Source organism: Pristiophorus japonicus, chromosome 3 (assembly GCF_044704955.1).
Source record: "Pristiophorus japonicus isolate sPriJap1 chromosome 3, sPriJap1.hap1, whole genome shotgun sequence".
Lineage (NCBI taxonomy): Eukaryota > Metazoa > Chordata > Chondrichthyes > Pristiophoridae > Pristiophorus > Pristiophorus japonicus.
In genome coordinates this window covers 257,513,904-257,541,861 of record NC_091979.1, presented here as the reverse complement: position 1 = coordinate 257,541,861, position 27,958 = coordinate 257,513,904, and the positions used below count along the sequence as shown (strand labels likewise).

At 47.6% G+C, this 27,958-nt stretch overlaps 1 protein-coding gene across 1 annotated transcript in view; it reads left to right on the top strand.

Moving 5' to 3' along the window:
- The window catches only part of kcnk18 (potassium channel, subfamily K, member 18), a 34,594-nt gene extending 28,535 nt beyond the window's left edge, over positions 1–6,059 (top strand). Inside the window, exon 3 of the mRNA XM_070874972.1 lies at positions 5,236–6,059. Within this exon, the coding sequence (XP_070731073.1) occupies positions 5,236–6,059 (824 nt within the window). The remainder of the gene's footprint in view (positions 1–5,235) is intronic.
- The last annotated feature ends 21,899 nt before the right edge of the window (positions 6,060–27,958 follow it).

Sequence of the window (27,958 nt, the reverse complement as noted above, 5' to 3'; positions counted from 1 at the left end):
ACCGGTCGCTTATGCGTCCAGGAGTTTGTCCAAGACCGAAAGGGCCTACAGCATGGTTGAAAAAGAGGCTCTTGCATGTTTATGGGGTAAAAAAAATACACCAGTATTTATTTGGCCTCAAGTTTGAGCTTGAAACTGACAACAAGCAAAGGGATTAACACCAATGCCTCTGCCTGCATCCAAAGATGGGCGCTCACGCTGTCGGCATACAACTATGTAACTCACCACAGACCGGGCGCAGAGAACTGCGCAGATGCTCTCAGTCGGCTGCCATTGCCCACCACCGGGGTGGAAATGGCACAGCTAGCAGACTTGATCATGGTCATGGAGGCATTTGAGAACGAGAAGTCTCCTGTTATGGCCCGCCAGATCAGGACCTGGACCAGCCAGGATCCTTTACTGTCCTTGGTAAAAAAAACTGTGTCCTCCATCGGAACTGGTCCAGTGTCCCAGTGGAGATGCAGGAGGCGATTAAGCCGTTCCACAGATGCAAAGACGCGTTGTCCCTGCAGGCGGACTGTCTATTGTAGGGCAATCGCGTGGTCTTGCCCAAGAAAGGCAGAGACATATTATATGTGAACTGCACAACACCCACCCAGGCATTGTAATGATGAAAGCCATAGCCAGATCCCATATATGGTGGCCCAGCATTGACTCAGATTTAGAGACGTGCGTGCGCCAGTGCAACACTTGCTCTCAGCTGAGCAATGCACCCAGAGAGGCACCACTAAGTTTGTGGTCGTGGCCCTCCAAACCGTGGTCGAGGATCCATGTAGACTACGCGGGCCTATTCCTAGGCAAAATGTTTTTTGTTATCGTGGACGCTTACTCAAAATGGATTGAATGTGCAATAATGTCTGTAAGCACTTCTACGGCCACCATTGAAAGCCTACGAGCCATGTTTGCCACACACAGCTTGCCTGATGTCCCAGTCAGCGACAATGGGCCGTGGACCAGGAATTCATGACCCGCAACAAGATCAAACTTGTCACATCTGCATCCAACGGCCAGACAGAACGGGCAATTCAGACCATCAAGCAAAGCTTGAAACGTGTGTCAGAAGGCTCCCTGCAGACTCGGTTGTCCCGAGTACTGCTCAGCTACCGCACCAGACCCCACTCACTCACCAGGGTTCCCCCTGCTGAGCTGCTCATGAAAAGGGCACTTAAAACAGGGCTCTCTCTTGTAAATTCTGATCTCCATGATCACGTGGAGGGCAAGCGGCATCAACAAAGTGTGTACCATGACCGCACAAATTTGTCATGAGAAATTGAGATTAATGATCCTGTATTTTTGCTCAATTATGGACATGGTACCAAATGGCTTGCTGGCATGATCACAGCCAAAGAGGGGAGTAGGGTGTTTCAGGTCAAATTGACCAATGGACAAACGCACAGAAAACATTTGGACCAAATCAAATTGCGGTTCACCAACAGTTACGAACAACCCGAAGAGGACACCACCAACTTTGACCCTCCAACACACACACAAGTGGCAACTGACATCATGGTTGACCACGAAACCGAACTCATCATCCCCAGCAGCCCGCAAGGCCGGCTGCCCAACAGCCCACACCTGCATTTGTACCGAGACGATCGACAAGGGAGCATAAAGCCCCAGATCGTCTCATCTTGTAAATAAGTGTACTGTTGACTTCCCGGAGAAGTGATGTTATGTAATTAACCCTTTGTAACCTGAATTACACCTGACTACCAGAGGGCCCACCTTTTGGAGTCCTAAGGGATCCCAGCATCCCTTGGGAGCACGGTATATAAGCAGACCACCCACGAGGTACCTGCACTCTGGAATCTTATTAAAGGAGCTAAGGTCACACTTCCTCATTGCACACAGTACTCAGCCTCACCCTTATTATGAGTATAACAGGGAGCAGGCAGGGAAGTGGAGTTGAGTCCATGATCAGATCAGCCATGATCTTATTGAATGGCGAAGCAGGCTCGAGATGCCAAATGGCCTACTCCTGCTCCTATTTCTTATGTTCAACATTATATTGGACTCAGATGTCATAGCTGGGTGTTATACTTTGTTGTTGTCATAGAGTACAAAACAGGGAGAACATTTTATTACCAATCATCATTACTATTTAAAAAGCGAAATACTTCAGATGCTTGAAATCTGATTTTGATGAACTTACCGCCCTGCCGCCCACTGCTGCCGACATTCCTTTGCTTGGACCGCCCAGTGTCATTTTCGACGTGGCCTGGAGCGGGTGGGAGGGGAGAGCCGCCGGGAAGCGCCTGCCGACATCAGCGGACGGCCGATGCGCGTAAGTAGACTCCCGCCCGCTGAGATGCCAGATTGGCGCGGGCGGGAGTCGGCGGCAGGATGGCGGTGGACCGCTGCGTGGAGGCTGCTCTGTCCTTGATGGTGAGTGTCAAGATCCTGTAAAAAAGGTAAGTGGAATGTTTTTAAATTATTTCTTTACAGGTACCTACCTGGATGGAGTCCCCTGAAGGTCCTCAGGTGATTTTTTTTGTTGGTGATGATTTTTATTTTTACCTCTTCGACCCTCCGTGGGCCCGACTCCATCCTCGGCGGCACTTGGGCGGCACTTGGGCGGGCGGAGGCCTTGACCAAGTTCGGCCCCATAATCTTTTGGAAGCACTCTGTAGGTCAGGCAGCACTTGTGGAGAGAGGAAGTGTAAAGTCCTGTCCCCTCAGTACAGATTCACACGAGGCATGTAGTGAAGTCAAAGTCACTCTGGACCTGCACCTTTATTTCACAGCTCTGCAATGCTGCACTTGCCTGAGACCTGTCCTTATATACCTGTCTCTTGCAAGTGCACCCCTGGTGGTAATGTATGCTGGTGGTTACAAGTCATATCTTATTACAGTCATGAATAGCATGTTAGGATACAGTTATATATAATAATGTAAGATACATGACATCACCCTCCCCCAAGGTCTTATTGTCTTTATAGGTTCAGTCTCTCAGGTGGTCTACGCTCTCGCATGGAGCGTCTGAGTTATGGTTCAGTTGTTTGCCTTGGTGTCTGTTTTTCTTTGGGTGTGGTTGCTGGTATCTCGCCTGGGCTGTCTGTTTCGATTGGTGTGATTGTTGCTGACTCGCCTGGGCTGTCTGTTGGGATTGCTCTTTCCTCAGGTTGTTCTCTCTGTCTGTCCACCAGGTGTGGTGCGAGTTCCACATTGTACTCTGCTTCTGGTTCCGCAGTGTTTTTGGTAAATCTGCTTTTGACTTGGTCTACATGCCTCCGGCAGGTTTTGCCATTGTCTATTTGTACTACCAGTAGCCTGTTTCCTTCCTTGCCCGTTACTGTCCCTGCAAGCCATTTGGGACCCCTGCCATAGTTTAGTACAAACACTTTGTCCCCTATCTCATTCCATCTCCCCCTCGAATTTCTGTCATGGTACTCAGACAACTTAAGGCGCTTTGCCTCAACGATTTCGTGCATGTCTGGGAGGATTAATGAGAGCCTTGCTTTTAAAGTCCTTTTCATCGACAGTTGCGCGGGGGGGATCCCAGTCAGTGAGTGCGGACAAGATCTGTATGCTAGCATGCAGTCGCGACAGGCGACCCTGCAGCGTGGGACCTTGGATTTTAAGCATGCCTTGTTTAATGATTTGCACTGCTCTCTCCACCTGGCCGTTGGAGGCCGGCTTGAACGGTGCCGTCTTGACGTGATTTATGCCGTGGTCAATTATAAAGTCTTGGAATTCTGCACTGGTGAAGCACGGACCATTGTCACTGACCAATATGTCAGGGATTCCGTGCGTTGCAAACATGGTTGCGAGGCTCTCCACAGTGGTGGAAGTTGTGCTCGAGTTTAAAATGGTGCATTCGATCCACTTTGAAAATGCATCTACAACTACGAGAAACATTTTGCCCATGAATGGGCCCACATAGTCTACGGGCACCCGCGACCACGGTTTGGTAGGCCAGACCCAGGGGCTCAGTGGAGCCTCCCTGGGGGCATTGCTGAGTTGGGCACAAATGGTGCACCTTCGGACGCAGAGCTCCAAGTCCGCTTCAATACCAGGCCACCAGACGTGGGATCTGGCTATGGCCTTCATGAGAACGATCCCCGGGTGCTCGCGGTGGAGCTCCCAGACAAATGCCTCTCTGCCTCGCAGAGGCATGATTACTCGGCTGCCCCACATCAGGCTGTCTGCTTGTAGTGATAGCTCATGCATGCGCCTATGAAAGGGTTTTAATTCCTCGGGGCAGGCATCGTGAGCCTCTGCCCAGTCACCGGTTAGGACACATCTTTTTACTAAGGATAACGTGGGGTCGCTGGCCGTCCAGGCTCTGATTTGGCGAGCCGTCATGGGCGAACCTGTGGACTCAAAGGCATTGATTGCCATGACTATCTCACAGTCCTGTTCGTCAGACCCTTCCGTGGTCGCCAGGGGTAGCCTGCTGAGCACGTCAGCACAGTTGTCTGTGCCTGGTCTGTGCCTTATGGTATAGTCGTAGGACGCCAGCATGAGTGGCCACCGTTGAATTCGCGCCGAGGCGTTAGCGTTTATTGCCTTGCTCTCGGATAGGAGGGACGTGAGGGGCTTGTGGTCGGTTTCTAATGTGAACTTGGCCCCGAAAAGGTATTGATACATCATGACAGGAAGGAAGAGTTAACGTTTCTGGTCAATGACCTGTCAGTGGAACCGGAATAGAAGTGGCAGTGACATCTGATGTAAGGTCATTGAGCATCACTTTTCACATTGAGGACTAAACGGGGCCACAAATAAAGGAATATCTAAAACAACATGGTTCATATTAGAGTGCAATTATAACTTGGCACTAAATCTGCTTTGTATATGATATAGTTAACTCCAAAAGTGAAGTTTCTCTCTGTTTTCACTCATAATCTATGAAGATGTAACAACAGTATTAATTTGCCTGTCAATTTGATAGACTGGGTTTCACATGTATCGACTTGAACGTTCAAACTGAGGCCACTTCACAGTATGCTCTTTCTGAATGCATTTCTGATTTTGCTGGAGACATCAGCCAGAGGAAATTTTCATGAACACATTGGCATTGATGCTACACATAGCTGTTACAGCAATTCATCGGCCAAAAATCTCCCTTTACCATTTATAACTGAAGGGATGGCACCCACAGACCAACAGATTCCCGAAGACACGGGAATAAAAAATACAAGTAAGGTTCAGATGTGGTAGTCTGTAAAACTGCCGGTAGCTGTTGCCCATTAGTCTCACTGTTGTCCTGAGTCACATCTTTGTTTTTTATTTTAGGTTATGGTCACATATCTCCTTTAACAGTCGGAGGAAAAATTGTCTGCATGTTCTATGCAACGTTCGGCATCCCCATTATGTTATTGGTCATCACAGATGTTGGAGACCAGCTGGCAGCTTTGCTTTCCAAAGTTTACAACAAGGTCAGACAGCAGACAACGAAGAATCTTACTCCACCGCCCTCAGCAACACCATCAAGATGGTCTTCCTTCAAACAGAGCTTCACAAAACCGGAAACAAAAGCCGCAACCCGGTCGATCTCTTTTAAAAGTAGCGCACATGTCATCATAACACCAATAAGCATAAAACATGTGCTGAACACTCAGTCTTCTGTTAAAAGGAAATCTGAACTGATGAGAAGAAACGAAATATTTGAAAAATTAATTGTTGCTGAGAACTTAAATCAGCTTGGCAAGAGAGATCGGAGTAGATCATGTCCCCAGCTGGATTTGAAGCCAGATGAAGATGACCATTTTTTTCCACGTCTGGGACAAGAACTGGAAAAATTTGACGTGCCAATCATCATTGTCATAGGTGTTGTTATCGCATACCTTCTTTTGGGTGCAGGTGTGCTTTCCCATCAGGAAAAATGGAAATATCTTGATTCCTTTTATTTCTATTTTATTACAATTACCACCATTGGCTTTGGAGACTTTGTACCTGAGCATCGGAACTATTTAATGATAATGTCTATTTTAATTATAATGGGTATGGCAATCATGACTATGGCTTTTAAATTAACTCAGAACAGGATAGCATATTGCTATAGACGAATAAGTATGTGGATCAAAGGTGGGAAGCAGAAAAAATATAAAACGATTTGAAGTCCAGGGCAACCAACTATTCTGCTTCTTGGTGAGAGATAATAACAATTGAGTTTCATTAATCATTTTGAATTGCTTAGAAGGTTAAATAATGATTGATTGAACCTGTACATTTTAGGGTTGGAGTAGTGAACAAACATGTATCCACAACTAATATATGGACATACAAGTGTAAGATGTATTAATATGTACATGGAGTTAAAGAAGTACTTAAGATTATGAGTTGAACAAAGTTTATTACCATTAATGTACATTAGCAAAGGAACCTCAAAGTGAAATGAAATCTCCCTTAGAAATAAATGGATATTGCAAACATCATTTTTTATTTTAATTATTATATTTTTATTACATTACTAAATTTGAACAATGTACTTTCTTGTCTACAGACTATGGCGCCGAAATTGGTCAAACACATGTTCCGCCCATTTTTCAGCGGTCCCTGGGCGGTGCGTCATTCTTTACTGCCGGGTACCGCTGGGGCCGAGTGGGCCGGAATTTCATTGCACTTTTCACAGCGGTAAGCCGAGCGGAGTGCAGCGGGCAGGAGCGGAGTGCAGCCGGCAGTGTGTGGTGGAGGAGGCCTTTTGACTCAGGAATTTTCGGCTCCCGAGTTGTGTGCATGTACGTGCGGCTCTCGAGCTCCGCCTCCCGAGAGGCACCAACGAGAGGCCAGAGATTGCCAACCTGAGAGCGCTGTGGGGCGGCCTGAGATCGCTGGGGCGGCGGGGGGAGGGGGGGGGGGAGTGCGGGGGAGGGAAGATCGCTGGAAGCTTTCCCCCGCCATTACCACCCCTCCAGGATGAAAACAGAGGCGGCAACTAGCCGAAAATCCAGCTCATTGGATTTAAATAACCATCACCTCAATTCGAAAGGTGATGTCATTCACATACTGAACAAAAGTTTCCAGCTGAATGTGACATGGCTCCTCCTCGGACTCTCAAGCCTGCAGTCCTTTGGAGACAACCAACATTTGTATTGAGTTAGGTTAAAGACAGGAATCTGACAGAAACTGGCTTTTTAAATTCTTTGGTCTACAAAATCAGTGGGGTGGGGGGGTGATCCTTATAGTTACAGCAGCATTTTAACAGCCTCTGAATTCCACCACAGATCTTGCCACAGCTTATGATGCCAGGTGGAGAGGCCTCCAGAAATGCCCTTCAGTGACTAGTGACAGTGGCTAGCAATTCCCCAGCAGTAAATGCCCATACCTAGTTACCCTTGAGCAGATGAAGATGACAAGATAAAACAAAACACAGCGCTGTTAGATAGGGATTTTGACCCAATAACAATGAAGGAACAGTGATATATGTCCAAGTCAGATCATGTGTGACTTGGAAGGGAACTTGGAGGTGGTGGTGCTCCCATGCACCTGCAGACCTTGTGCTTCTAGGTGGTAGAGTTTGTGGGTTTGGGAGGTGCTGTTGAAGAAGCCGTGGTGAGTTGCTGCAATGCATCTTGTAGATAGTACACACTGCTAGCCACGGTGCACCAGAGGTGGAGGGAATGGATGCTTAAGGTGTGCCAATCAAGCGGACTGGTTTGTCCTGGATGGTGCTAAGCTTCTTGAATGCTGTTGCAGCTGCACTCATCCAGGCAAGTGGAGAGTATTCCATCACACCTCCTAGATATCCTGCAAACAGTAATGGAAGCTGATTGGTTCGTGAGGGCAGATGCTGAGTTGCCCCCAGAAAAACAATCTGGCTATTCCATAGCCCCTTACAAATGCTGTCACTTTAAATAGAAAAAAATATGCTCCCCTAATCTTCAGGGTTGCAGACCCCAACCCAGCCTGGACCCAAAGGTGTGGCCCACTACCATCATTTTAATTGAGGTACCCCTGGTGCGATCAGGTATACCTGTGCTAATACTACACAGAGTCTTCACTGAAGGCAAAGACATTTCAAACTCTCGATCTAGGGAGTTCCCACCCCTCTTATGTCAATGGGCTTGTAATGGCGGGTAGGTGCTCCACTCCCACAAGGTCATACAAGAAACTCTGCCTTAAAATTGGGGCTAGAATACCCAGCTCTTGGCCAAGTTTGAGGCTGTCTCACCGAATGTCCGGTGGGAATCTACTGGAACAGTTGGGGGCCTTATATCTTGTGTCAGGGTTAAAGGGACTGCTGACAAGATAAAACCAAACAACAATGCTTCAATTTGCACCCTCCTTACTGTGAAAAAAGGAGCAGTGAATTTATCCGACAATGAAGTAATGGTTGGAATTTTCACGTTGGGGAGCATGCGGGTATGGTGGCGAGTCGGCTGTTAAAAGCGCAGAAATTGACGGTGTGCCAGGAGCCTGGCGTCATCACGCCGACGTCCGCCTTTCACTGGGGCGCATTTCGAGGCGAGCCACGGACCTGCTCGGGAGAGGCGGGCAACCTCATTGAGGTTGTTAACTGCTCATTTAAAGACCCTTAACGGCCTTATTAACGTCAGGAGCTAGAATTTCTATTCGTTTTGCATCGCTACGGCCCACTTAACATCCATTTTAACACTGAAATGAGGTATACCGCCCAGATATCGCCCATTTCGCAAAAAAATGGAAACTTACACCCATATATCATTCATTTATCGCCCAGCATTACTTTCGGCATTAATTAACGCCGAGAATGAATAATACCGCCCGCCCATTTTTTCCTGCCTAAACGTCAGAAAAATGGAAACTAACGCTCATAATATCGGCGAGTGTTACTTTTGGCATCTCGACCACATATCACCGAAAATATCACTCGCCGAAACAAATGCTGAGAAAAAGTTGCTCTCTCCTGAACTAAACCCAGCAGTATGGATGCCATGTTGTAAATCAGAGGAGTTTTCATAAAAAAGGCTTCTTCAACTTCTGAGGAGTTTTGATGTAATCTGGAGTTATTTTAAGGTGATTTGAACATCTGAACAAACATCTTATCATACTGTGGACGATTTGAATTTATTTTATTTGTTTTGGTAGGTAAATTCATTGTTTGTGAACAATAGATATAATACTGATAGTTATTGTAATGGGGCCTGTAATTTCTCAGCCTGTCTTGATGACTACACATATGCTGCAGACTAGAGATGGCAGAAGGTTTATTGAAGAGCATTATGTGCCCAATTAAAGAGGCGGCAGACTGAGAAGGAGGAGGAGGAGAATGTATACCCAACGCAGTTACCGGGAGAAGTGGTCTTATCTGAGAAAATGCGCAACAATGTTATGTAAAATAAAATAAATTTAATATCTGTATTAAGTCATACTAAGAACTGTACAAAACCTCCCACCCCACACAACAACAAAATTAAAACATTTAAATCATCTCTAATATTTTTAACACTTCCAACAACACTTCAAACACAGAGTACAAAAATGCAAAAAAACAAAGTACCCCCTCCCTCCCCCTTCCCCCAAACCTCCCAACAAAATAGCAACAACTACAAACATCAAAATACTGTCACAAATAAAATTCCTGCGGCCATGCACCTCACTTTCTTTCCACCTCCCCCCTCGCGCCCCCACCCTCCCGCTTCTCCTCCCCACCTCTACCCCTTTCCCTTCCCCTCCCGACTCCAAGTCGCGTCGCCGAAGTGCTCCTCAGGCGCTGCTTCATTGGGGGGGGGGGATGAAGGGAGATCCGCTGTTTGGCCGGATACTGGAGAGGACGGTCCCGAGGAGGGAACGGCCTCCGAGCCAGAAGCAAGAGATTCCTCCTGGCTCGCACATGTCGTTGGCAATGGGGGTGTGGCATCTTGGGGCTCAGTACCATGTTCTGGGACCACTGATAGCCCTGTGACACCAGTGTTCTTGGTTATCACCTCCAGGGCCTCCGCTGTCCACGGCATGTACTCTGTCATGGTGGCGGACATGGTGGCCAGCTGTTGGGATATGCCCCCCATTGTCTGGAGGATCTGTTGACTTATTTCAACACTCCTCCTGGACAAATTAACCATGTCCCCGCTTCGATCTGCCGCTCGTGGAGCAGTCCTGTTGCGTTGAACCAACCTCCGCGGGGTCGGTGCTGGCATGGAGACACATGGGGTGCCCTGCGGCAAAGTGCTTGACCGCTACCTCCATGGTGGAGGAGGACATGGCCGCAGGAGCACTAAATGTCATCGGGGTTGTATAGCTGATGGAGGTTGTCGCTGCAGGCTGCTCAAAGTCCGCACTGTCATCAGTGGAGAAGGCACCCTGCAGCTCCATGGGTGAGATTCGCGGCTCCTTATGATGATCCCCCGTCAAGGCCGCCGCCGGATCCGCACCTTGCCTCGCTGGTGTTGCCTGGGACTGCGCTGCTGGCTGAGCTACAAAAGATCAATGAGGTTATTCGAGGGGAAGGGTCACAGGGTGATTCAACCGCTACACACAGCATATGCACGACAAAATCACGACCGCTATCAAAATGATCACAGACATCACATTTCATGAACATGACCAAATTCTGCATTACAATGATTTTCATGAGGCCATCATTAGTTAGATAACACTTTCATCAATCACCAAAGTCCGGGGAGTCGGAGGCAGCGGGACTTCGAGCGGGTGCGTAGAGGAGGCGGCCTATAAAAGTCCGGGGAGTTGGAGGCAGCGGGACTTCGAGCGGGTGCGTCGAGGAGGCAGACAAAAAAGTCCGGGGAGTCGAAGAGGCCTACCGGTGCAGCTGCAGCAGGAAGGCAAAAAAGAACTAGAAAGAAATCGAAAGGTGACGTCACAGCCAAGGGGGTAAGTGATTGGCTGGTGATTGGTAAGTAGTTTTTCTTTTTCTTTTCTATATCAGTAAATAAACTTTAGCACTGTTGTTGTCAAATTAAGTTAATCTAAGAGTTAAGTCATGGCAGGACAGCTCGGACACGTGTTATGCTCCTCCTGTACTATGTGGGAAGTCAGGGACACTTCCGGTGTCCCTGACACCTACGTGTGCGGGAAGTGTATCCGCCTCCAGCTCCTGACGGACCACGTTGCGGCACTGGAGCCGCGGGTGGATTCACTCTGGAGCATCCAAGATGTTGAGAATGACGTGAATAGCACGTTTCGTGAGTTGGTCTTACCGCAGGTAAAGGGTACACAGCCAGATAGGGGATGGGTGACCAACAGGAAGAGCAGTGCAAGGAAGCAAGTGCAGGGGTCCCCTGCGGTCATCCACCTGCTAAACAGATACACTGCTTTGGGTACTGTTGAGGGGGATGACTCATCAGGGGAGGGCAGCAGCAGCCAAGTTCATGGCACCGTGGGTGGCTCTGCTGCACAGGAGGACAGGAAAAAGAGTGGGAGAGCTATAGTGATAGGGGATTCGATTGTGAGGGGAATAGATAGGTGTTTCTGCGGCCGCAACCGAGACTCCAGGATGGTATGTTGCCTCCCTGGTGCAAGGGTCAAGGATGTCTCGGAGCAGGTGCAGGACATTCTGAAAAGGGAGGGTGAACAGCCAATTGTCGTGGTGTATGTAGGTACCAACGATATAGGGAAAAAAACGGGATGAGGTCCTACGAGTCAAATTTAGGGAGCAAGAAGCTAAATTAAAAAGTAGGACCTCAAAAGTAGTAATCTCAGGATTGCTACCAGTGCCATGTGCTAGTCAGAGTAGGAATCGCAGGATAGCTCAGATGAATATGTGGCTTGAGGAGTGGTGCAAGAGGGAGGGATTCAAATTCCTGGGCCATTGGAACCGGTTCTGGGGAAGGTGGGACCAGTACAAACCGGACGATCGGCACCTGGGCAGGACCAGAACCAATGTCCTAGGGGGAGTGTTTGCTAGTGCTGTTGGGGAGGAGTTAAACTAACATGGCAGGGGGATGGGAACCTATGCAGGGAGACAGAGGGAAATAAAATGGAGACAGAAGCAAAAGATAGAAAGGAGAATAGTAAAAGTGAAGGGCAGAGAAACCCAAGGCAAAAAACAAAAACAAAAAGGGCCACATTACAGCAAAATTCTAAAGGGGCAAAGAGTGTTAAAAAGACAAGCCTGAAGGCTCTGTGCCTGAATGCGAGGAGTATTCGGAATGGGTGAACGATATAACTGCGCAGATAGCAGTTAGCGGATATGATGTAATTGGCATCACGGAGACATGGCTCCAGGCTGACCAAGGCTGGGAACTCAACATCCAGGGGTATTCAACATTTAGGAAGGATAGACAGAGAGGAAAAGGAGGCGGGGTGGTGCTGCTGGTTAAAGAGGAAATTAATGCAATAGTAAGGAGGGACATTAGCCTGGATGATGTGGAATCGGTATGGGTGGAGCTGCGGAACACCAAAGGGCAGAAAACACTAGTGGGAGTTGTGTACAGACCACCAAACAGTAGTAGTGAGGTTGGGGACAGCATCAAACAAGAAATAAGGGATGTGTGCAATAAAGGTACAGCAGTTATCATGGGCGACTTTAATCTACATATTGATTGGGCTAACCAAACTGGTAGCAATGCGGTGGAGGAGGATTTCCTGGGTTGTATTAGGGATGGTTTTCTAGACCAATATGTCGAGGAACCAACTGGAGAGCTGGCCATCCTAGACTGGGTGATGTGTAATGAGAAGGGACTAATTAGCAATCTTGTTGTGCAAGGCCCCTTGGGGAAGAGTGACCATAATATGGTAGAATTCTTTATTAAGATGGAGAGTGACACAGTTAATTTGGAAACTAGGGTCCTGAACTTAAGGAAAGGTAACTTCAACAGTATGAGGCGTGAATTGGCTAGAATAGACTGGCAAAGAATACTTAAAGGGTTGATGGTAGATAAGCAATGGCAAACATTTAAAGATCACATGGATGAACTTCAGCAATTGTACATCCCTGTCTGGAGTAAAAATAAAACGGTGGCTCAACCGTGGCTAACAAGGGAAATTAAGGATAGTGTTAAAACCAAGGAAGAGGCATATAAATTGGCTAGAAAAAGCAACAAACCGGAGGACTGGGAGAAATTTAGAATTCCACACAGGAGGACTAAGGGTTTAATTAAGAGGGGGAAAATAGAGTAACATAGAAACATAGAAACATAGCAAATAGGTGCAGGAGTAAGCCATTCGGCCCTTCGAGCCTGCACCGCCATTCAATAAGATCATGGCTGATCATTCCCTCAGTACCCCTTTCCTGCTTTCTCTCCATACCCCTTGATCCCTTTAGCCGTAAGGTCCATATCTAACTCCCTCTTGAATATATCCAATGAATTGGCATCAGCAACCCTCTGTGGCAGCGAATTCCACAGGTTAACAACTCTCTGAGTGAAGAAGATTCTCCTCATCTCAGTCCTAAATGGTCTACCCCTTATCTTAAGACTATGTCCCCTGGTTCTGGACTTCCCCAACATCGGGAACATTCTTCCCGCATCTAACTTGTCCAGTCCCGTCAGAATCTTATACGTTTCTATGAGATCCCCTCTGATTCTTCTAAACTCCAGTGAATAAAGACCCAGTTGATCCAATCTCTCCTCATATGTCAGTCCAGCCATCCCTGGAGTCAGTCTGGTGAACCTTTGCTGCACTCCCTCAATAGCAAAAACGTCCTTCCTCAGATTAGGAGACCAAAACTGAACACAATATCCAGGTGAGGCCTCACCAAGGCCCTGTACAACTGCAGTAAGACCTGCTCCTATACTCAAATTCCCTAGCTATGAAGGCCAACATACCATTTGCCTTCTTCACCACCTGCTGTACCTGCATGCCCACTTTCCGTGACAGATGAATCATGACACCCAGGTTTCGTTGCACCTCCCCTTTTCCTAATCTGCCGCCATTCAGATAATATTCTGCCTTTGTGTTTTTGCCCCCAAAATGTATAACCTCACATTTATCCACATTATACTGCATCTGCCATGCATTTGCCCACTCAACTAACCAATCCAAGTCACCCTGCAGCCTCTTAGTGTCCTCCTCACAGCTCACACCATCACCTAGTTTAGTGTCATCTGCAAACTTGGAGATATTACACTCAATTCCTTCATCTAAATCGTTAATGTATATTGTAAAGAACTGGAGTCTCAGCACTCAGCTCTGCGGCACCCCACTAGTCACTGCCTGCCATTCTGAAAAGGATCCGTTTATCCCAACTCTCTGCTTTCTGTCTGCCAATGAGTTCTCTATCCACGTCAGTACATTACCCCCAATACCATGCGCTTTGATTTTGCACACCAATCTCTTGTGCGGGACCTTGTCAAAAGCCTTTTGAAAGTTCAAATACACCACATCCACTGGTTCTCCCTTGTCCACTCTGCTAGTTACATCCTCAAAAAATTCCAGAAGATTTGCCAAGCATGATTTCCCTTTCATAAATCCATGCTGAATTGGACCGATCCTGTCACTGCTTTCCAAATGCGCTGCTATTTCATCCTTAATGTTTTATTCCAACATCTTCCCCACTATGGATGTCAGGCTAACTGGTCTATAATTACCTGTTTTCTCTATCCCTCCTTTTTAAAAAAGTGGTGTTACATTAGCTACCCTCCGGTCCATAGGAACTGATCTAGAGTTGATAGACTGTTGGAAAATGATCACCAATGCATCCACTATTTCTAGGGCCACTTCCTTAAGTATTCTGGGATGCAGACGATCAGGCCCCGGGGAATTATCGGCCTTCAATCCCATCAATTTCCCTAACACAATTTCCCGCTTTATACGGATATCCTTCAGTTCTTCCTTCTCACTAGACCCACTGTCCCCTAGTACATTCGGAAGGTTATTTGTGTCTTCCTCTGTGAAGACAGAACCGAACTATTTGTTCAATTGGTCTGCCATTTCTTTGTTCCCTATTATAAATTCACCTGAATCCGACTGCAAGGGACCTACATTTGTCTTCACTAATCTTTTTCTTTTCACATATTTATGGAAGCTTTTGCAGTCAGTTTTTATGTTCCCTGCAAGCTTCCTCTAGTACTCTATTTTCCCCGTCTTAATTAAACCCTTAGTCCTCCTTTGTTGAGTTCTAAATTTCTCCCAGTCCTCAGCTTTTTTGCTTTTCCTAGCCAATTTATATGCCTCTTCCTTGGCTTTAACACTGGAATACCCCTGGATGTTGAGTTACCAGACTTGGTCACCCCGGAGGTACGAGAGGAAGCTTGCAGGGAACATAAAAACTGACTGCAAAAGCTTCTATAAATGCGTGAAAAGAAAAAGATTAGTGAAGACAAATGTAGGTCCCTTGCAGTCGGATTCAGGTGAATTTATAATGGGGAACAAAGAAATGGCAGACCAATTGAACAAATACTTTGTTTCTGTCTTCACGAAGGAAAACACAAATAACCTTGCGAATGTACTAGGGGACAGTGGGTCTAGTGAGAAGGAGGAACTGAAGGATATCCTTATAAAGTGGGAAACTGTGTTAGGGAAATTGATGGGATTGAAGGCCGATAAATCCCCGGGGCCTAATCGCCTGCATCCCAGAGTATTTAAGGAAATGGCCCTAGAAATAGTGGATGCATTGGTGATCATTTTCCAACAGTCTATCGACTCTGGATCAGTTCCTATGAACTGAAGGGTAGCTAAGGTAACACCACTTTTTAAAAAAGGAGGGAGAGAGAAAATGGGTAATTATAGACCGGTTAGCCTGACATCAGTAGTAGGGAAAATGTTGGAATCAATCATTAAGGATGAAATAGCAGCACATTTGGAAAGCAGTGACAGGATCGGACCGAGTCAGCATGGATTTATGAAAGGGAAATCATGCTTGATGAATCTTCTGGAATTTTTTGAGGATGTAACTAGCAGAGTGGACAAGGGAGAACCAGTGGATGTGGTTTATTTGGACTTTCAAAAGGCTTTTGACATGGTCCCGCAGAAAAGATTGGTGTGCAAAATCAAAGCGCATGGTATTGGGGGTAATGTACTGACGTGGATAGAGAACTGGTTGGCAGACAGGAAGCAGAGAGTCGGGATAAACGGGTCCTTTTCAGAATGGCAGGCAGTGACTAGTGGAGTGCTGCAGAGCTCAGTGCTGGGACCCCAGCTCTTTACAATATACATCAATGATTTAGATGAAGGAATTGAGTGTAATATCTCCTAGTTTGCAGATGACACTAAACTGGGTGGCGGTGTGAGCTGTGAGGAGGATGCTAAAAGGCTGCAGGATGACTTGGACAGGTTAGGTGAGTGGACAAATGCATGGCAGATGCAATATAATGTGGATAATTGTGAGGTAATACATTTTGGGGGCAAAAACACGAAGGCAGAATATTATCTGAATGGCGGCAGATTAGGAAAAGGGGAGATGCAACAAGACCTGGGTGTCATGGTTCATCAGTCATTGAAAGTTGGCATGCAGGTACAGCAGCGGTGAAGAAGGCAAATGGTATGTTGGCCTTCATAGCTAGGGGATTTGAGTATAGGAGCAGGGAGGTCTTACTGCAGTTGTACAGGGCCTTGGTGAGGCCTCACCTGGATATTGTGTTCAGTTTTGGTCTCCTAATCTGAGGAAGGACGTTCTTGCTATTGAGGGAGAGCAGCGAAGGTTCACCAGACTGATTCCAGGGATGGCTGGACTGACATATGAGGAGAGAGTGGATCAACTGGGCCTTTTTTCACTGGAGTTTAGAAGGATCAGAGGGGATCTCAGAGAAACGTATAAGATTCTGATGGGACTGGACAGGTTAGATGCGGGAAGAATGTTCCCGATGTTGGGGAAGTCCAGAACCAGGAGACACAGTCTTAGGATAAGGGGTCGTCCATTTTGGGACTGAGATGAGGAGAAACTTCTGCACTCAGAGAGTTGTTAAGCTGTGGAATTCCCTGCCGCAGAGAGTTGTTGATGCCAGTTCATTGGCTCTATTCAAGAGGGAGTTAGATATGGCCCTTACGGCTAAAGAGATCAAGGGGTATGGAGAGAAAGCAGGAAAGGGGTACTGAGGGAATGATCAGCCATGATCTTATTGAATGGCGGTGTAGGCTCGAAGGGCCGAATGGCCTACTCCTGCACCTATTTTCTATGTTTTTATGTTTCTATGTTTCTATCATATATTATTGTTCGGATATGAGTGGGTGTGTCATCTATTGACTTTACATCATGTAATGGTGTATACTTTACTCACGTGGCTTCACATCAGGTTCTACTGCTGCTTGCATGGCCAACCAGGGGTGGCTCCCCACTAGTGCCAGTGCCCGCTCCTCAATGTTTGTCAGCCCACCTGTGCACCGCTGCTCGGCCCTATTCTTCAAAAGCTTCTTCTGCAAAAGGTAACAACAGCACGACATGGCATAAGATCTTTGTGTGAGATCATTGCTTGGTAGCGCCACAGAAACTGATGCAACACATAAGCGACAGATGTTATAATTATTATTATTATTACCATTATTAACCTAAATACATACACCGTAAACATATGCTTTGAGTTAAACATTCCCGGTCTAAGTGCAATACATCAGATCTGAATTTATTCACTCATTACACTTACAATTACAATTATATAAATATATAAGTAACTGTAAATAAATGTAATACTCTGGCGGATCTGACAAGGTACTACCTGCGCTTGCGTTATTGGTTGCCCTCACGCATCTCGTGCGTCACCGACAAGACCACCTCAGCTATGGCGGCCCAAATTTTCTGGAGGCTGCCCACCAGTAAACCCTTTGGGGTGGGCTTCCCACGCCCATCCCAGGTCAATTGACCCCAGCGTGACTCCACCTCCTGCAGGAGGAAGCATTTGCCTCGTCGGAGAATCTCCGAGCTCGTTTTCGTCCTCCCACTTCGACTTCCTCTCCTACTTCACTGCTCATGCCAGCCTCTTCCCCTCCACATTGTGCTGTCTCGCCTCTCCCATGCCTTCCATGTAAATGATTATTGTTTTCCCAAAATCTCAGTGTAAACAAAGTAATTTGTGCTCTCAATTCTTCTTACTCCTCCAAAATATCTTTGTTACCTCCCACAACAGCCAAACAACCAGACATGCTTTCACTTCCTCTCTGTCTCTCTCTCGCTCCTCTTCTGCACATGTATTGATGACCCCTGACCTCCTGAAACGCAGGAAACTACTGTTGCCATGGCATTGCTATGGACGGCAACATTTTACGGCAGAAGAAAAAAAAATTACCGCTAACGCCCATTTCACAGCGATCCCGCAAAAGCCCATTTTATAAAGTGAAAAGTTGGGGATTTGAAAATGGGCGATAATCCAGCGATCTCAAAACCCGTAATGAACGCCAACAATGGAAATAACGCCCATTTTTGGGCGATCAGCACAATAATGGAAAGTCTAGCCCCAGGTTTGAACTTGTTGCGTACGGGATTCACGCACCTCAGGGACCTCGCCTGTGAAGGGGAGGTGAGAGCTCAGTGGAGATTGACAGCTGAAAAAAGCACATAACTACACACACTTGACACCTGCTCCCTTGCCTAAGGGAAAGGCTCTTGCCGACACCATGCTGTGCAGAAATTTAGCTTTCAGGAGTTGGCAGATGTTTTCTGCAACCTCTGAAGCCACTCTCACCACATTGCTGATCACTCTCAGGACATTGGAGGATTGTGCCTCTGATCTCCACTTTAACTGGCATCTATTAGATCAGCAATGGGTGCCGCTTTATGCTGTCTCATGTTGGACCTCAGATTCGGACCAAGGTGAGCCCAGCACCAACAACACCAGCCACACCAGCAACAAAACCAGCAACCTTCTCCACACCAACCTGATGCTCCACAGGAGAGAGGGGGTCAGCACAGGGATGCACTGCGCTGGAGGTGATACCCCCAGCACGGGTTATATAGGCAGTGGATGAGCTTCCTGGACATGACTGAGCAGCAGTGCTTCAGGAGGCTCAGGCTATCATGCTAAGTCATTGCAGACATTAGTAGCTTGCTGGAACAAGACCTGCTGCCCAAAGGACCTGATGGAAATGCCTCAGCAGTGGCTGTCAAAGTCACCACCGCTCTCAACTTCTTCATCTCAGGCTCCTTCCAGGAATCTACAGTAAACATTTACGGGATCTCACAGTTGGCTGCCCATAAATGCATCACCCAGGTGACCGGTGCCACGTTTCACAAGTCAGCCAATTATGTGAATTTGCCACTGATGAAGCCAGTGTTACTGAGCAGGGGCTCGCCTTTTGCGGCTCTGGTTGGCTTCCCACAGGTGCAGGGCATCATCGACTGCACACATGTGGCCATCAAGGCACCCCCAGATCACCTAGGTGTTTTTGTGAACCGGAAGGGCTTCCACTCCCTCAATGTGCAGCTCGTCTGCAACCATAGCAAGATCATCATGCATGTGCGTGCCAGATTCCCTGGCAGCCGCCATGACTCTTTCGTGCTGCACCAGTCCACCCTCCCTCAGCTCTTTGCACCTCCAAACAGACTTACCGGTTGGCTGCTTAGAGACAAGGGGTATCCACTGAAGACATGGTTGATGACACCATTGAGGATGTAAAGCAATGAGGGTGAGGAGCGCTATAGTGACAGCCACATGTCCACCAGATGTGTCATAGAACAAACAATCGACATGCTGAAGATGCGCTTCAGATACCTTGAAGGATCTGGTGGAGTCCTTCAGAATGCACCAGCCAGGGTCTCCAGAATCATCGTCGTCAGCTGCGCGTTGCACAACAGCCAGTTAAAACTGGTGACAGCCAGCTTGAGCCTGTGCCAACACTGGGAGAAGATTTCCATATGCGGCTTAGAGACGTGGACCATATACAGCAGACACCTCAAATCGCTGGGGAAATACCACCAATGATGTCACCGCAAGATCCTGCAAATCCCCTGGGAGGTTAGAAGCACAAACATCAGTGTTCTCAATCAGGCCAACATCCCCAGCATCGAAGCACTGACCACACTCGACCAGCTCTGTTGGGCAGGCTACATTGGCCGCATGCCCTACATAAGACTCTCAAAGTAAGCGCTCAACTTGGAACTTCTACACAGCAAGCGAGCCCCAGGTGGGCAGAGGAAACATTTCAAGGACACCCTTAAAGCATCCTTGATAAAGTGCAGCATCCCCACCGACACCTGGGAATCCCTGGCCAAAGACCGCCCTAAGTGGAGGAAGAGCATCCGGAAGGGCGCTGAGCACCTCAAGTCTCATCGCCGAGAGCATGCAGAAAACAAGCGCAGGCAGCGGAAGGAGCGTGCGGCAAACCAGACTCCCCATCCACCCTTTCCTTCAACGACTGTCTGTCCCACCTGTGACAGAGACTGTAATTCTTGGATTGGACTGTACAGTCACCTGAGAACTCACTTTTAGAGTGGAAGCAAGTCTTCCTCGATTTTGAGGGACAGCCTATGATGATGATGATGATGAAGCACAACAAAATGGTAAACATTTTGACCTAGAAGCATCCACTTTGCAGGTGCTAAATGATCTCCTAAGCTTGGCAGGCAGGAAGTGCATGCTCATTATGAGCCAGAGCAGTGTTATCCACCATATTGGTAAAGGTCAAAAAATCAGAGTGCAGCACCCACACATGAAACAGGTCTTAGAACCTTTGCATATGCAAATAAGGGGCCAAACCTATTTGATGGCAAGATTTGGTTTGCCCTGAGGCAGCCGGCAGTGAGAGCCAGTGATTACCAGTGAGAGCTGGTTTGAGGCAATGAGAGCAGGAGTGCTCCTCTCAACCCCATATTCAAAGAATGCAGCCCAATGCCACTCCAGAAACTGGTTTGTTTTACATACAGTATAAGAATGAACAGATTACATTTAATAGATAATTTCATAACACTCCTTATAATATAGGCAATAACAAAGCACACCATATGTTGCTCACCCTGCAAGCACTGATGCCCACTGAAAGAAATGCAGAGTTGGTCATAATACTTCATCAGCTTTTTGCCACTACATTGTCTTGAATCCAGCAAATGCATTGTGTTCCTTTCTTCCCTTCCATCGAGGTAGTTTGCTAACCGTCTCCCAAGGGCATTTAGGTGCCTATGGAAAGGAAGACATCATTCATGCAGCATGGGATATTGCACAACTGTGTGCCATACTGATATAAAGGGAAAAGAACTGCAAATGCTGTAATTTTGAGATTAAAAAAAAGAAAATGCTGGAATTACACAGCGGTCCGTCAGCATCAGGGAAAAGATAGATCAAGAGACATAACAGTGTAGCATGCTTGGGAGGAACAGGTGACTTTGGACCTGTGGTTCCCAAACTTTCCAACACTGGGGGTTTTCCTCACCTCCTGTCTGGGTCTGTTGTAGACTCATTGATCGAGATTGATTGCCATGGTGAGTCAACCACCACATTATTGTTTCATCATGCGATTACCCAGATGGTAGAGGGTGAACTAGATGGGCTTTGGTCTTTTTTGTCAAGCAATTCCTATGTTAATGTTTTTGATGAATCAGCATCAACCTGTAGAAATATTTTCATCATAAAATTTCATGTTTAGTCACCTGTGGTGACAAGATATTGCATTGTGTTACCAATACAAAACTATAATTAACGAAGCATAGAGTATCCAATCTTTCTGTTTTTGAGGTTCATTTAGTTACATACCGTACAGCTCCTGGGCCACACATGAAGTTTCAATGAATATTTCTTGATGCTCAGGATTTATCCACTAATTCGGGTGCAGCATTGAGAAGAAATCATTCCAAACCCCCAGCCTTGTAAACTCAAACAGGAAGAATGAGTGAAGTACAAACCTCTGAGTCAAAAGGTTGTGGGTTCAAGTCCCACTCCAGGGACTTGAGCACAAAAAATCTAAGCTGACATTCCAGTGAGGGAGTGCTGCACTGTCGGAGGGGCCGTCTTTCAGATGAGACGTCAAACTGAGGCCCCATCTGCCCTCTCGAGTGGATGTAAAAGATCCCATGGCACTATTTCGAAGAAGAGCAGGGGAATTATCCCTGGTGTCTTGGACAATATTTATCCCTCAATCAACATAACAAAAACAGATTATCTGGTGATTATCACATTGCAGTTTGTGGGAGCTTGCTGTGCGCAAATTGGCTGCCGAGTTTCCTACATTACAACAGTGACTACACACCAAAAGTATTTCATTGGCTGCAAAGCGCTTTGGAATACCCAATGGTTGTGAAAGGTGCTATATAAATACAAGTCTTTCTTTCTTTCTATCTACAAAATTCAAGCACAAATCGAAACTGGGTGGGGGGGGTGGCGGGGGTGCATCGTCGATTTCCACCTGAAACGAGCAGTAAGTCGGCAGAGTGACCACACTTCCCGCCCACTGGTGCCGGCGTGATGCCTGGGCCTTATTAACGTGTGCCAAATGGGTACCTTGCTGCAGCTCACTGGTCACGGGAGGGCGGGGGATCGTCCAGCTCCCATTGCTGCTCTGTTCGACAGGTCGGGGCTGGGGGAGGAGGACGCTCACGGAGGAGAGGGGACCTCAAACAGTCTGGCAGCGGGTCGGAGGTTTTCTGGGGGATCAGGAGGCAACTTTTCCTGGGCCCACCCAAAGAAAAAGAAAAGAAGTTTCCTGGGCCGTTTTTTGAGCAGCCTCCAGCAGCCCCTTTAAATTGCATGCAGGCCCACGTGAAAATTGCAAGAGGCGGACCTTGAGGGGCGGTGGAGTGGCCATGGTGCCTCCCTAATCTTCAATGACTGGTCACCCGTTCGTCAGCAAGACCACAGGAGGCCGGAAGTTGAAAATCGCTTTGTAGGATGGAGGTTAAGGGCTGTAAGCTATAGTTTGGACCTCCCCCCACCCCCCACCCCACTCCTCCCTGATGTAGATGTTGAAAAAGATCATATGGTTTTTATTATTTCACATTTGATAAAAAGCTGCAACAGAATTTCCCAGCTGTGGAGTATCAGATATTTTTGCTTCTTCAAAATTTCAATCAGTTTCCACCAGGTGGCAGCCAAAGATACCAGAGGGAACAGTAAAACACAGACATACACTGCAGCAGAATTGTAGTAAGTTGTAGTATTATCATTGCCTAATTAAAACAGCGCATCATTGCATGAAAATGCTGGAAATGGATTGTGTCCTCGAATTCTTTACACATAGTAAACTCCATTCTCAGTTGGGAGGTCCTGTGCAGAGGAGAGCGACTTTCTTACAACAACAACAACTTGTATTTATAAAGAACCTTTAACGTAGCAAAACGTCCAAAGGTGCTTCACAGGAGTGTTATAAGACAAATATTTGAAACCGAGCCGCATAAGATGAAATTATGGCAGAAGATGGAGAGTCTTAAAGGAGGAAAGAGAGGTAGTGAGGCGGAGAGGTTTAAGGAGGGGGTTCCAGAGCTTGGGGCCGAGGCAGCTGAAGGTACGGCCACCGATGGTTGAGCAGTTATAATCAGGGATGCTCAAGAGGGCAGAATTTGAGGAGGGCAGATATCTCGGGGGGCTGTGAGGTTGAAGGAGATTACAGCGATAGGGAGGGACGAGGCCATGGAGGGATTTACAAACAAGGATGAGAATTTGAAATCGAGGCGTTGCTTAACCGGGAGGCAATGTAGGTCAGCGAGCACAGGGGTGATGGGTGAACGGGACGTGGTGTGAGTTAGGACACGGGCTGCCGAGTTTTGGATGACCTGAAGTTTGCGTAGGGTAGAATGTGGGAGGCCAGCCAAGAGTGCATTGGAGTAGTCAAGTCTAAAGGTAACAAAGGCATGGATGAGGGTTTCAGCAGCAGATGAGCTGAGGCAGGGGCGGAAATGGGCAATATTATGGAGGTGGAAATAGGCGGTTTTTAGTTATGCCGCAGATATGTGGCCAGAATCTCATTTCAGGGTCAAGTATGACACCAAGGTTGGGAACAGTCGGGTTCAGCCTCAGACAGTTGTTAGGAAAAGGAATGGCGTCGGTGGCTAGGGAACGGAGTTTGTGGCAGGGACCAAAGACAATGGCTTCAGTCTTCCCAATATTTAAATTGGAGAAAATTTCTGCTCATCCAGTACTGGATGTCAGACAAGCAGTCTGACAATTTAGAGACTGTGAAGGGGTCGAGAGAAGTGGTGGTGAGGTCGAGCTGGGTGTCGTCAATGTACATGTGGAAACTAACGCGTGTTTTCGGATGATATCACCAAGGTGCAACATGTAGATGAGAAACAGGAGGGAGCCAAGGATAGATCCTTGGAAGACACCAGAGGTATCGATGTGGGAGCGGGAAAAGAAGCCATTGCAGGTGATTCTCTGGTTACAATTAGATAGATAAGAATGGAACCAGGTGAGTACCATCCCACCCAGCTGGGAAATGGTGGAGAGGTGCTGGAGGAGGATGGAGTGGTCAACTGTGTCAAAGGCTGCAGACAGGTCGAGAAGGACGAGGAGGGATAGTTTACCATTGTCATAGTCACAAAGGATGTCATTTGTGACTTTGATGGGAGCATTTCTTAGAAGAGGAACGGAAATTCAGAGAGAGCGAGATAGGCAAGCTGTGCCTCCCGTTGGTTGGTTGAAGAATGGCATTGGCCTGGGAATAAGTGATTTAATTATCCTCTCAGTTGAAGAAGAAGATGAAAAAAGGGGAAGAAAACAAATTACGTAATCAAGAGCTTGAGAGGAAATCCCTCTAAATATGCACCATTTGGAGTCAAATGGGCTATGCAAGAGTTTAACACATTCACACACAATTCTTTTGTATTATTTTAATGGAAGCCTGAACCTATTTATTTTAAGCAGGTTAATACCTCCATCAAAGGAGTTTTATACAACCATGTTAGCAGAAAGAATTTGCATTTATAATGTGCCTTTCACCACCTCAGGGCGTCCCAAAGTGCTTTCCAACCTGTGAAGTACTTTTGAAGTGTAGTCACTGTTGTAATGTGGGAAGCCAATTTGTGCCCAGTGAGTCCCACAAACAGCAACGAGACAATGACCAAATAATCTGTTTCAGTGATATGGGGATAAATATTGCGTAAGAGACTGGGGAGAACTCCCCATTGAGGCAGGTGGGCTAAGCTGAATGGACTGAAATGGGTGAGCTGTCTCTGGAGGTGTGACAGATGCTGGCAGCTTGCTCCAATTATTACACTGAGGCTCGGGCCTCCCAGTTCGGGCACGCTCTGTGTGTCTGCAGTCACTAAATGCAACTGAAAACATAACGAATTTCTGCCCCCCTCATGTCGTAATAAAATCCGCCCTCCAACTGAGAAATTCCCATGCTGCAACCAACTCTACCTCCCTCCCTCCCTAAAAGAAATTGGCCTCGGCTTTACTATTTACCAATCGGTAATAGTACAACCACAAGCAATATATAAAAATAAGGAGAGAATGGATGGCTCTAAAATATGGACTGAATTATGTCTGCGTGCCCTGGTCTGATTATCACCCCAGCTTGGGGCCAAGTTTCCACAGGAGTTGCTCCTATTTTTTTGGAGCAACTAGTTTTTTTTGGAGTATTTTAAAATCGCAATTCTCCACATTTAGGGCCCAATTTTGGCCATGACATGCATCAATTTTTTTGGAGTAAGTTGTTTTTTCTGGCGTAAGTTAAACAATACCATTTTCCCCAAAAGATTTGCTCCAGAGTAAGTCAGTTAGGTACGATTTTTTTTATTTCAGTTTTTTTTTCAAAACTGGCGTTCCCAGACACTTACGCCAGTTTTGGCCATTTATGCCATTTTGGCCAGCTAAAAGTTACTCCAAATCCACTTTGGTCACCGTATGTGGCCAGCTCTGAAAAATCTTGTGGGCAGTTAACAAATTGGCACAGGTAGGACCTGCACCAAGCACCAAGCAGCAAACATTCAATATAAAAGTTCAAATAACTACATAAAAATAGGGTAAACAATTGAACAACAATTAAAAAATTGTCTTAAATCGTACCTTTAGTTGAAATTGACCGGGGAAGGCAGCAGGCCGGGTCGGGAGGGGGGGAGGGAGAGGAAAGGCTGGGCTCGGCGGCAGCTTTATAAAGTAGAACTCAAACTGGTTTGTTGTTTGCACCTCAGTTGGTCTCCATAAAATGGGACTGCACATGGCCTTCAGAGGCAGCTTGTCTGTTCTCTGGAAAGGTCCTTTGGCACACTGGACACTTGTAAACAAAGTGCTTCACAACGTGCTGCTCGAAATCAAAGTCCTCCAGGTTGAACAGGAAGATGATCTCACACACGGGGCACTTTTGGCTGTCAATGATCTCCTCTTCGGTGTCCTGTGAATTCTCCTTGCCATCCTGGCTCTGCACCAAGTCAATGCTCGCACCGGTCTGCGATCCTTCGATATCAGAGTGTGCTGCAGGCCACTCGGCCCGGGATAGGGACAGCATACTTCGGCCCCTCCCACACAGCGTCAGGCTGCGAAGAGCTACTGCACATGCGCGCACACTCTAGCGTGCAGTGCCGGGACCTGGCTCCGCCCCAGAATCGAGTTGCCACGCTGCACCATCATCGAGGAGAGGCTGGGAAGCGGCCAAAATGGGCCTGAAGATTTATGGTGTCCTAATCGCTCCACAAAAGCGGCAGACCTTTGGTGAGTGCGCCAGAAATTTGTACTGGCCAAAATTGGGCCCACAGTTTGCTCCAGTTTCAGTGAGTTAGTTCAGTTTCTTTTTAGGTCATTTTTTTTCATAAGGGCGATTTACCAGCCACTTACGCCTGTTTTGGCCATTTGAGCAAGTTTAGACAGCCAATAGCTACTCCAAACTGTGTCCACTTTTGTACGCTCAGAAAAACCTTGCGTTTAGAAATCAGGCGCTGGTAGCCAGAGATGGGATAGGAAGGGAAGTTAGAGGATTTTCCAAAGCACTAAACACCTTCACAACAACATTAAAGAAGCATAAGTACATTTAAAGCACTAAGCACTAAACAAAGCAGTATATTTAAAGCACCAATCACTAAACAAAGCACAAAAATAAGCATTCAATAACAAATAAAAAATACAAGAAAAGCACCAAGACTTACAAAGCACTAAACAAAGCACAAAAAGTAATAAGCAATTAATTAACAAATAAAAAATAGAAGGAACCCTGCACCTAAAGCACCAAGACCAAAGTAATAAGCAATCAATCAATCAATAACAAATAAAAAATAGAAGTCCTACCTTTATGTGAAGGGAAGGCAGCGGCTCGCCAATGAGGGAGAGGGGAGGAGGGAAGGAGGGGAGAGGGGAGGAGGGAAGAGGAGAGGAGGGGGAGGAGGGGGAGAAAGGAGGGAGGAGAGAGGAGGGGGAGAGGAGGGGGAGAAGAGGGGTGAGAGAGGCGGTGGGAGAGGAGGGGGAGAGGAGGGGTGAGAGAGGCGGTGGGAGAGGAGGGGGGAGAGAGGAGAGGGAGAGGAGGGGTGAGAGAGGCGATGGGAGAGGAGGGGGCAGAGAGAAGGGGGAGAGGAGAGGGATAGGAGGGGTGAGAGAGGAGGGAGCAGAGGAGGGAGGAGAGAGGAGGGGGGAGAGAAGGGGGGAGAGGAGGGGGGAGAGAAGGGGAGAGGAGGGTTGAAGAGGGGGAGAGGAGGGGGGCAGAAAGGGGGATAAGTGGGGGGAGAAGGCGGGGAGGGAGGAGGGGAGATGGGGGAGCAGGGGGGGAGAGGAGGGGGAGGAGGGGGGAGAGGAGGGGGAGGAGGCGGAGAGGAGGGGGAGGGAGGAGGGGGGGAGTGGGAGGAGGGGGGAGAGAGGAGGGGGAGAGGAGCGAGGGAGAGGATGGGGGAGGAGGAGCGGGAGGGAGAGGATGGGGAGGAGGAGGGGAGAGGAGGGGTAGAGAGGGCGAGAGGAGGGGGAGAGGAGGGGTGAGAGAGGAGGGGGAAGAGGAGGAGGGGTGAGGAGGAGGGGAGGGAGAGGAGGGGGGGGAGGCCAACATTAAACATACGAGCCTGTCCAGGTCCCAGCCTACTCACGTCTTGCCCCCAATCTCTTTGCTTTGGTGCTACCTCCTCGATGGCCTCAGTCACCTTCCTTCTTGATGGTTACTTTTGCCAGCTCCTTCTTCCTTTCTTGTTTGGCTTTCTGTTCCCAGGATCTCTTGTCTCCGATGATGGACATTGCTGTCTGTTCCCTCGCAGGTCGCGGCGGGGAGCCCATTCGGCCAGGGCTAGGGACGTCGTGCTTCGGGCCCCTCCCACACAGGCTGCAGCACACACACACAGAATCTAGCGCGCATGTGCAGAGGTCCCGGCACTGTT